Genomic DNA, 12,140 nt, shown 5'->3' on the forward strand with positions numbered 1-12,140 from the left:
ATCCCTGATATCCGGTAGCTTTGTGATTTGGGCTTTCTGTTTTCCCTCTGGCTATCTTGTTATCTGTTCTGGTATTGGCTGTATTGCACCACCTGTCCAACACCGTACTCTGCAACCTGGGTTCTAGGCAGCCAATTCCAAACTGCCTTGCGGTGGGCTCTGTTGGAGACCATGGAGTAGCCTTAGACTCTGCAGATCAGAGTTGTGATGGATTTGAGGTAGCGTATTTACTTGCACGCTTGTTCCAGACAGTCTCCCGCTGCCATTGAGGAATCGCTCACATAGAAATTCCATGAACGTTCACTCTGGGAATTGCTCAACTAGAGATTCCATAATACTATGTTGTGTTAATCTCGGCGTATCAGGTGTGAACATTGAAAGCATTACTTGAAGCATCTTCCCTGCGTGGAACTATGGGTCCCAGAATCATCAGGAACACCAATATACACTAACTGACTGCAACAAAGATCCTATTGTCTATTTCATGGTGTTACATGTTGTTTTACGCTGAATTTACGTGTAACTTTATCTGTGATTGTTTTGAGCATTAAACTCTTTTTCTCTTAATATTTTTGACTTAAGATAGGACACCAACTGTGGGTTTTTACTAGTGCCAGTCAGAGTGCTTTACTTTGATTTATATCTTATTACAATGGAAGAAGGTGGCCTTGTTTGATGAATCACATTTTTTTTTACATCATGTGGACGGCGGGGTGCGTGTGCATCACTTACCTTGGGAAGTGATAGCACCAGGTTGCACTATGGGAAGTAGGCAAGCTGGCGAAGGCAGTGTGATGCTCAGAGCAATGTTCTGCTGGGAAACCTTGGATCCTCGCATTCATGTGGATGTTACTTTGACATGTACCATCTACCTAAACATTGTAGCAGGCCAAGCCAACCCCTTCATGGCAATTCCCTTATGACAGTGTTCTCTTTCAGCAGGATAATGTGCCCTGTCACACTGCAAAAAATGTTCAGGAATGATTTGAGGAACATGAAAGAATTTAAGGTGTTGACTTAACCTCCAAATTCCACAGATCTCAATCCCATCGAGCATCTGTGGGATGTGCTGAAAAAAAATTGGATTCATGGAAGTCCCACATCACAACTTACAGGACTCTAAAGATCTGCTGCTAATGTATTGGTGACAGATACCACAGGACTCGTTCAGAGGTCTTGGGGAGTCAAAGCCTCAACAGGTCAGAGCTGATTCTGTGCCACGAGGGGGATCTACACACATGGCTGGCCTTAAGTTGGATTGCGCCCTGTAAGAGACTCTCCATTGCTGCACTCTGCACACTTTTAGGGCACATTCACATGTGCTGTTTCACATAGGTACATATATATATATATATATATATATACCTACAGGCACATATATACACTCACATGTCGATACGTATATACACTAACAGGAACATATACAGTATACATACACAGAGACACATATATACATATAGGCACACATATATATATATATATATACACATAGGCACATCTATACGCACACAGACACACACACATATATACACTACCGTTCAAAAGTTTGGTTCACCCAGACAATTTTGTGTTTTCCATGAAAACTCACACTTATATTTATCAAATGAGTTGCAAAATGACTAGAAAATATAGTCAAGACATTGACAAAGAACGCTCCATTTGCAGCAATTACAGCATTGCAGACCTTTGGCATTCTAGCTGTTAATTTGCTGAGGTAATCGGGAGAAATTTCACCCCATGCTTCCAGAAGCCCCTCCCACAAGTTGGATTGGCTTGATGGGCACTTCTTGCGTACCATACGGTCAAGCTGCTCCCACAACAGATCAATGGGGTTGAGATCTGGTGACTGCGCTGGCCACTCCATTACAGATAGAATACCAGCTGCCTGCTTCTTCCCTAAATAGTTCTTGCATAATTTGGAGGTGTGCTTTGGGTCATTGTCCTGTTGTAGTGTTGTAGGATGAAATTGGCACCAATCAAGCGCTGTCCATAGGGTATGGCATGGCGTTGCAAAATGGAGTGATAGCCTTCCTTATTCAAAATCCCTTTTACCTTGTAGAAATCTCCCACTTTACCAGCACCAAAGCAACCCCAGACCATCACATTACCTCCACCATGCTTGACAGATGGCGTCAGGCACTCTACCAGCATCTTTTCAGTTGTTCTGCGTCTCACAAATGTTCTTCTGTGTGATCCAAACACCTCAAACTTCGATTCGTCTGTCCATAACACTTTTTTCCAATCTTCCTCTGTCCAATGTCTGTGTGCTTTTGCCCATATTAATCTTTTCCTTCTATTAGCCAGTCTCAGATATGGCTTTTTCTTTGCCACTCTGCCCTGAAGGCCAGCATCCCAGAGTCGCCTCTTCACTGTAGACGTTGACACTGGTGTTTTGCGGGTACTATTTAATGAAGCTGCCAGTTGAGGACCTGTGAGGCATTCTACAAGATTTTGGAATGTGTCTGTGGAACATTTTGGAGTGTGGTCTCTTTTGCCCATTCATTTAGAATAGCATTTGTGAGGTTAGACACTGATAATGGACGAGAGGGCCTGGCTCTCAATCTCTGTTCTAGTACATCCCAAAGATGTTCGATGGGGTTGTGGTCAGACCACTTTGCAGGTCTTCAAGTTCTTCCACACCAAACTCACCCAACCATGCCTTTATGGACTTTGCTTTGTGCCCTGGGGAATAGTCATGCTGGAACAGATAAGGGCCTTCCCCAAACTGTTCCGGCAAATTTGGAAGCAAACATTTCTCCAAAATGTCTTGGTATGCTGAAGAATTAGGATTTCCCTTCACTGGAACGAAGGGCCTCAGCCAATCCCTGAAAAACATCCCCATTGCACTATCCTTCCTCCACCAAACTCTACAGTTGGCACAATGCCATCAGGCAGGTAACATTCTCCTGGCATTCGTGAAACCCAGACTCGTCCATCAAACTGCCAGATAGAGAAGCGTGATTCATCACTTCACAGAACATGTTTGCACTGCTCTAGAGTCCAGTGGCGGCCTGCTTTACACCACTCCATTCGACGCTTGGCATTGTGCTTGGTGATGTAAGACTTGCATGCAGCTGCTCGGCCATGGAAACCCATGCCATGAAGCTCCCGGCACACAGTTTTTGTGTGGATGTTAATGCCAGAAAAGGTTTGGAAGTCTGAAGTTATTGAGTCAGCAGAGCGTTGGTGACTTTTATGCACTAAGCGCCTCAGCACTCCGTGACCCTGCTCTGTAACTTTACGTGGTCTGACTGCCACTTCATGCATAGGTCGCACCCCCTACACAATATTACATAGGTGGTTTTAATTTTATGGCTGAGGCTAAACGGTGTTTATTAGCATGGAAATCTGGACCCTTCCCAGCCAAATTATTTTTGCGTAATGTAGTTAAGGAGTTAGCCCCTCCGTGCATCCCCACCTAAGACAAGTAGTTCTTCAAGTGCCTCGCAGCTTCTCCCTCCTGTATGTTATGCCTATGGCCAGTTTAAACATAACCGTGTTTATTATTACAACAAACTAAATACATTGAAGCGACCTTATCTGGTAAGATAGTGAAGCACTAAGTTTGCTTCAAATATATCTTTTTTTATACGGCTTTTAAGAAATCTTAGTAAGTTTCGTTCAAAGTCAAAGTAAACAGTCTATCAAATTAAACTGCATAATATTCCCATGCATGTAAAGTAAATAATATGTATGTTTATTAGACTAATCACTCCATTTTATATTAATGTTTACGTGTTCGTTCACAGGTTTAACTGAGTTTTACCCATTAAATAGTAAATATATATATATATATATATATATATATATATTTTTTTTTTAATAATAATAATAATAATAATAATAATGTAAAAAGACAATCTCATCAGTTTTCAGTCATAGTCATAGTTTTAGTTTAAAGCACAATGAGGAACAATTTGCATTCTGCTCATGAAGTCGGGGAGGGATGTTGGCTTTGAACGCACCATTTTGCTTCCATCTGTTAATATTGTATGTTCACATGTGACAGATTTATTGCTTACATTTCTTCGACTGAATATCTGTTCCATACACCAGGTCACATCATATTAATGATGTACGCTTAGTGTATGGCCGAAAAAATTGTACACACTATATGTATCCATAGGGCTCCATTAACCTGACAGAGATCAAAAGAGTGTATTTTTGGCCTCTTTTGGGCCTGTATATCACAAAAAAATTATGTATGGAATAGCGTAGTAGACTACCCTATTTCATACAACGAACTGTATAAAGTAAACAGAACATATAACTCGCATTATCATTTTTTTTTAACAATGGGAGCCTATGGACGACATATCCCAATGTATGCTTATACAGTGGGATACCGTATGTTGCTGCCTCTTCCTGGTGTGTGGGTCAACCGGAGGGACATAGCCTGAATGAAACCCAATTCAGATAATTGAATAGAGTTTTTTCTGTTGGAAAAATGTTTGCAAAAAAATCTGTTTAAATGCCCTGAAACTTATTTAGTGAGATTTATTTAAAATGGTGTTTCATACTATAGTTTAAGAAGGAACACCGCTGGAGTAAGATGTGATACATTTATTAAGAGGTACCACCATAAATTTCTCACATCTTCAGCTGTCCGTGCGCCAGAAAGGGATAACCATAATTTACTGGCATTTTCTGGCGTAAATGTTAGTATATGTGTCCGGCCATGGGTGGCTCCGCTCCTTCAACTAAGCCCCACCCATTTTTTATAAAGAGGCAGAGGCGGCGGCATAAACAAAAATTTGCAAAACTACCTTTTGGCGCAAATTGCGACTTTCTACTCCAGAAAATCAGAGTAGATTGCTTAATAAATTCCCCCCATTGCGTTTTCCCAGTTCAGTACACTTTTTCTGTTTAGTTTGTTGTTCTGTTGTTTATTTGAGGAAGATTTGTCCAGCATTTTTGTAATATCACAACCTTTTTTTAAATATACAGTATATAGTTAAGGTTATTCCCATCACAGAAAGTGATAGCACCTTGCTAGTATGTTATTACTTTCTAAACGTTGTGTATCCCCCATTAATCATAAAGTGGCAAGAAGTCATTCCTTTCTGTGAATAACCTTTTAATGTTCCCTGCCATAGGAATTGATGACGGGTGTCTCTGTGTATAGGATACACTGCTTGTTGATCAGTTATTTATTTACAGAAGACTAAGGGCCCATCCACACACTGTGTTTGCATGCAGTAGCACAGAGATTTTTGGTAGTTCTAAAAATATTGTCTAGAATTTTTTCTTTATAAAAAAAATTACCCCCTGATTATACAAATCCAAACATGTACTTTTGATGCAATTTTTTTTTTATCACCTAATACAAATAATAAAACACATTATCCAATTCAATTGGAGAAACTTATAAAGTCAGAAATATAAAAAAAAATTGTCTGTCAGATTTATGTTGGTTTCTGACACAATATGCTGCAACACAGTATGGGGACAGGTCTGCTCTACTATAAGCTCAGACAGCACCAAAAATATTATGCTATTTGGTGAGCAGCAGCTATCAAAGATTACAGTGGACTCATAGTTATCAGTCCGCTGTATTAGTGAGGGGAACGTTCCTCCGCCCCTCCCTGCCTCCAACCGGCCCCTCTCACCAGTGACTGACAGTCGCTGCATGGATACACTGCTGAAAGGGACGGAGGGAGCACTCCCCTCATAAATACAGCTACTGGACTAATATCACTGCATGGACCAGTGACGGATTAAGTAGGCCACAGGTCCTGGGCTGTTCCCCAAACTTGAGCCCCCCTTTTCCATTGCCACCCTGCCACACCGTGTCTATAGTTAACACCACCTTTCTGTGTGAGCATTGACAAGTTGACGATTCCCCTTGACAAAGAGCTGTGTCCCTACATACTGACAGTCACCAACCATCGCTAACAGCATCACACTGTGTTGGGACACATGTTCTTGACAAGGGGAATGGTAAAAACCCATTTGTCTATAAGTCCTGGACTACACAAAGACTTTGTGGAATACAAGAATTTTCTTCAACAGACAGGAGACCTCAGGAGAGGTGGCAGATTGTCTATAAATCAAGTAACTCACATGTGATGTCTTCTCATATTGTAGTTGTTCTTTTTCTCTTTTGTTCTCCATTCGGTACAGACTTCTCCCGGCCACGACCCATTTCTGCAGAATATGCCACTCAGATGTCTTTGGCTCTTCAATTTTCCAACACTTCCGCACTTATGAATTAAAACAGAATTCTCATGGTGCCACACTCTACGCCCCTAAATATAATAGAACCATACACTGCGTCCCTGAGTATAATAGCAACATACACCATGCTCCTGGATATAATAGTAGAACCCCCTGTAGATAGTGCCCTCTATCGAGCCTCCTGTAGAAAGTGCTCCCTGTAGATAGTGCCCCCTGTAGATAGTGGTACCCTTAGAGTCCCATGAAAATAGGGCTCCCATAGAGCCCCCTCTAAATAGTGCCCACTTTAGATAGTGCTCCCCATAGTCCCCTGTAGATAGTGCCCCCATAGAGCCCCCTGTAGATAGTGCCCCCATAGTGTCCCTTGTACATAGTGCCCCCTGTAGATAGTGCTCCCCATAGATTCCCCTGTAGATAGTCCCCCCTGTAGACAGTGCCCCCTGTAGAGTGCTTCCCATAGAGTACCGTGTAGATTGTGCCCCCATAGAGTCCTCTGTAGAAAGCGCAATGTAGATTGTGCCCCCTGTAGATAATGCCCCCTATAGAGTCCCCTGTAGATAGTGCCCCCAACACTGCCCACTGACAAAAAAAACAACATTACATGATCACATGTCACCGTTACCGCTCTATAATCCAGAGATGCAGGCCTGGTCAGAGACTATGCCTCATACAGCAGAACAAATCGGGCGGCAAAATGACGTCACCGTGTCGCCTTCATCATTGCTAAAGCGCCGAATGGCGAGGCAGGGAGCCAGCTGGATCCCATGGGCCCCCTGGTAGCCTTGGGCCAGGGGCCGCCATCCGAACCTCCCCAATGGTGATCCGCCATTGGCATGGACTATAGGGAGATGATGTTTTCACAATGTACAAAAGAAACATTTACATGAAAAATTCAGGATATTGAAGTCCAGGTTAAAGCATTGTGGATTTCATTAACAAGAATTCTGCCATGATTAGTTCTGCTCTGGTTATTACTTTGATAATGTTAATAATTAGAAATGAGTGAGTATGACTGTGAATAGAAGTATGTTTACATAGTTAAAGAAACAGTCCATTTATTTGTTTCTCTTCTTGTTTTTAGTTACATTGCAAATCAGCGTTTATTTGCCTCAATCAACGAGGATGACGTTAAGATTTATACTGGACTCAGAAACCTGTAAGTATTGATTTTTATCCTCTAAACATTGGTATAGAGGAGAGATGTAGCTGGCCGAGTGTGTGCAGGATAGAAAGGACCTTTGTTCCCCAGCTTCCTGCTGAACTTTGGAACTATGATTTGTCATGATGAAATTTGGAAGAAGTAAGGGTATGTTCACACGGCTTATTTACGGACGAAATTTGGGCGTTTTACGCCTGGAATTACGTCCGAAAATACGGCTTGAAAGCGTTGACAAACATCTGCCCATTGAAAGCAATGGGCTGATGTTTGTCTGTACACACGAGGCGTATATTTACGCGTCGCTGTCAAAAGACGGCGCGTAAATAGACGCCCGCGCCAAAGAAGTGTCATGTCACTTCTTCAGATGTAAATGGAGCCGTTTTCCATGGACTCCATGGAAAACCAGCTCCAGTTACGTCCGTAATGAACGCGGCGTTCAATCGCCTGCACATGTCGTTATGGCTGAAATGACGGGGCTGTTTTCTCCTGAAAACAGCCCCGTAATTTCAGCCGTTACGGACGCTGCCGTGTGAATATACCCTAAGACTTATTATTTTGGGCCAGTTTAATGATAGTTAACTATAGTATACTGTGTGATCATCATCTACTTTAACATGTGGCTTATAGATCTGTAGCTGAAAATACCTCAAAACTGTATTTCCAAAAATGCAGGTTCATGTACATTTCTAGTATGTGATTAATTAGTATTTTGTATTATGCTATTAAGTAACTTTAATTATCCTTCCTCTAAGGCTGGATTCACACGACCATGTTACGTCCGTAAAGTACGGAACGTATTTCGGCCGGAAGACACGGACGGAACACAGTGCAGGGAGCCGGGCTCCTAGCATCATAGTTATGTACGATGCTAGGAGTCCCTGCCTCGCTGCAGGACAACTGTCCCGTACTGTAATCATATTTTCAGTACGGGACAGTAGTTCCACGCAGAGGCAGGGACTCCTAGCGTCGTACATCACTATGATGCTATGAGCCCGGCTCCCTGCAGTGTGTTCGGTCCGGGTCTTCCGGCCGAAATACGTTCCGTACATTACGGACGTAACATGGTCGTGTGAACCCAGCCTAAACATTTATTATTTGTCCAATTATCACCCCTGTGTCTCCTGCTCTTAGTTCCTGTTATATATTATTCATTTACTCACACATTATAAGGTTGCAGTCAGACATGGCAGATTTTGTTTCAGAAATTTCTGCCAATGAAAATTAGTTCCATTCATCTGAATGGGGTTGTTTCTGCAGCAGTTTGGATTTCTGCAAGTGCCATTCATATGAATAGAACTGATTTTCAGTCACAAAAATTTCTGAAACAAAATCTACCACGTGTGTATTCACCTTAAGGCCTTGTTCACACAGTGCAGATTTGCTGCAGATTTTGCATGTATTTTTTTAAGCCAAGAATGGAACCTAGGCATAAGAAATAGATAAAGGAAGGTCTTGTAGATCTTCTCTCCTGGATCCAATTCTAGTTTTGGTAAAAAAAAACTAAACCTGCAGCAAGTCTGCACTGTGTGAACAAGGCCTAAGGGTATGCTCCCTATAGGCCAGATATGCTGCAGATTTTTTTGCACAACGCATTAACAAGCGGAAAATCCGCAGCGTTTACAGTAAACAGCAAAGTAAATGAGATTTCAACAAATCTCATCCCCACGCTGGGGCTAAAATCCGCAAATAATGAATGCGGAAATTCAGCTGCAGTGTGTGTTATTACAATAGACGTGAATGGGAAGCATAAAATCCATTGTCAATATCGCAAGCTGTATTTTGTTGCGTTTTTTTACTGCGATTTCTACAATCAATGCACCACAGGTAATCCGCAGGTAAAAACGCTTCACAAAATATGCAATGATTTCCGCGGCTATATTGTGTTTCTGCAGCAATATGTGTAGCAAAAACGCAATATTTGCTGTGGATTTCTGTGACTAATTTATCTGCGGGTTTAGGCCGGGTTCCCACGTTGTGTAAACGCTGCAGAATTTCTGCAACGTAATTCTGTGCAGAAATTCCGCAGCATTTACAGTAGCAGCAAAGTGAATGAGATTTAGAGAATCTCATGCCCGCGCTGTGGAAAAAAACGCACAAAAGTCGTGCGGAAAGTGTTCCGCGGTGCGTTTTTCATTTCCGCAGCATGTCAATTTTTGCCGTGTGTTCTGTGTGAAGATGCTGCGTGTTTGGCCCATAGACTTCAATGAGAAACAGAAATTCCGCAAATGTTGTTGCGGTTTTTACAGTGTTTACGCAGCGGATACGCAGTAGAAACCGCTGGAAATCCGCAGGTGCACATATACTTTGCTATAACCAATGCACTATTTGGTGCGGATTTCTGCCACAGATTTACCAGCGTTTTTCTAGAGATTCTGCTGCAGATTTTCTGTTGAAGAAAATCTGCAGCGTATCCTGTGTGTGGGAACATTACCTTAAAGTGTAGCTAAACGTTTGACAAACTTCTGACATGTCATGGTGACATGTCAGAAGTTTGTATTGGTGGGGGTCCGAGCACTGAGACCCCCACCAATCGCTAGAACGAAGCAGCTGAAGCGCTCGTGTGAGTGTTTAGCCGCTTCGTGTCTGTTCGGCTATTTCCGGAAATAAATTCAGAAACGTTCTGAGTCATGGCTTGGACAATGCTGTAGACTTTAGAAATGAATTGGACCATGCTACCAGTCACTTCAACTTATTTACTGGCAGTGGGAACTTTCATAGGCATGAATAGAAAACAACCCTACATTAGATTCCATTGGCAGAATTGCATGCACACTGGCCACCTGGCTCTTGATATTTGTTGGCATAAGGTATTCAGAAAGGAAATTATAAATTCAATCATGATATACAGAAATGTATAGTTTAAAAAAGGAAAGCAGTGATAGAATAGTTGCTATGGGATTTTGACATACACTGGCATAATAACCAAGTGCTTTCTCCTGCAACTGGAAAGAGAAGGGGTAAACTAGAGAAATAAAAAGTTAGATATAAATAAGTTAATTAATTAATAAAAAAATACAGCTAATGATAACACAATGATAGATAGATAGATGATAGATAGATAGATAGATAGATAGATAGATAGATAGATAGATAGATAGATAGATAGATAGATAGATAGATAGATAGATAGATAGATAGATAGATAGATAGATAGATAGATAGATAGATAGATAGATGATAGATAGATAGATAGATAGATAGATAGATAGATAGATAGATAGATAGATAGATAGATAGATAGATAGATAGATAGATAGGAGATAGATAGATAGATAGATAGATAGATAGATAGATAGATAGATAGATAGATAGATAGATAGATAGATAGATAGATAGATAGATAGATAGATAGATAGATAGATGATAGATAGATAGATAGATAGATAGATAGATAGATAGATAGATAGATAGATAGATAGATAGATAGATAGATAGATAGATAGATAGATAGATAGATAGATAGATAGATGATAGATAGATAGATAGATCAAATCCTGTGTTATGTTACATTCAGTTGCAGATCTAACTAGAAGCTCTGTACTTATACTTTTCACTTTACAAGTTGTACTTTAATTTGTGCATATTTAAGCAAATTTGTGGGTAAAGAAAGAAAAATCTATTTTGTCTGTAGGCCCAGTTGAGCTAATATCCTTATCTAGTCTCAGGCTATCAAATCTTGGCAGCACACTGTGTTATTTGTGGACCTTTGAATTGAATGCTTTATTTCAGATCTGTGGTGGACTCAGGACTGAAGTTTGTGTCTCGCCAGGCATTTCGCAAGAACCTCAAACTTACTTACATGTAAGTAATTAATTTCTGCACAAGTAAAGTAGGTAATCTGCTCCACACGGACATTCTGTGAATATTACATTATCCTATGAAGAGGTCTGTTAGGCTCCTTCCTACACATTATATAATGAGCTTACGAATAGCATGGACAGGTCTCTACATTGAAGAGGATCTGTCACTAGTTTATTAATTTTTTTTTAAAAACGTTTACTATTTGCAAAGTTGTTGTTTTTTCTAAATATGCTAATTTGGCTACTCTTGCCAAATAGGAGGTGACTCTTTCTTTTCACTCTGGGCAGTGTAATGTTTTCTGTATGACTCTGTCCAATCAGCATACAGCTTCCCCGCCTTCCCTGCCTAGCAACACAGCGTGATCATATAGTATACAGCTTACATTTCTGACTGTATTCAACTGGTGATATATCCGGTTGTTTCACAGCTAGAACTGCTAGAATTAGAATCTCCTCTATTATTTGCCACCGGAAGTACTGTTCTAGTTGGTCCACAGCCGGATATATGGCTATTTGAAGTGATCCCCCTTCCCTCCAGCCTCAGTCTCTCACACTGTGTGAAGATGCTTCATGATGATAGGACAGCGTCAGAGGCTATGATGTCACTCCACCTCAGGAGAAACACTGGTGTTGACATCCACTTGTCTAATATAGCCTCATTTGCATATTTAGAAAAAAGGTCATAACTTTTAAAATAATAAATGTTTTGGGACACAATTTTCACTATCATTATCAGTGTGACAGCACCTATTAGATTAGCTAGGAGATAGGTATTACTAAACTACTGACAGAGCCTCTTAAAAAAACATTATAAACCATTATACCACAGGGGGCCCATTTGTACCCTCTAAATTACCATCAAACATTCAAAACAGGTGGTGGCAATAAAGCTAACATATCCCCGTCCCTGCTCCATGAACTCAGTACAGCCATTCAGTGAAAACTCCTTAGTGATGGAAAAAGTTGTGTTTCTAATTCAGAGTTTGGATTGCGCTTCTTCGATC

At 41.0% G+C, this 12,140-nt stretch overlaps 1 protein-coding gene across 5 annotated transcripts in view; it reads left to right on the forward strand.

Moving 5' to 3' along the window:
* The window catches only part of NTRK2 (neurotrophic receptor tyrosine kinase 2), a 240,212-nt gene that overhangs the window by 23,337 nt on the left and 204,735 nt on the right, over positions 1-12,140 (forward strand). For all 5 annotated transcript variants that reach the window (XM_075828697.1, XM_075828669.1, XM_075828691.1 and 2 more), the window contains exons 3-4: positions 7,259-7,333; positions 11,066-11,137. In XM_075828697.1, the coding sequence (XP_075684812.1) occupies positions 7,259-7,333; positions 11,066-11,137 (147 nt within the window). The remainder of the gene's footprint in view (positions 1-7,258; positions 7,334-11,065; positions 11,138-12,140) is intronic.

The sequence above is a fragment of the Rhinoderma darwinii genome, chromosome 1, assembly GCF_050947455.1.
Source record: "Rhinoderma darwinii isolate aRhiDar2 chromosome 1, aRhiDar2.hap1, whole genome shotgun sequence".
NCBI classification, from domain to species: Eukaryota; Metazoa; Chordata; class Amphibia; order Anura; family Rhinodermatidae; genus Rhinoderma; species Rhinoderma darwinii.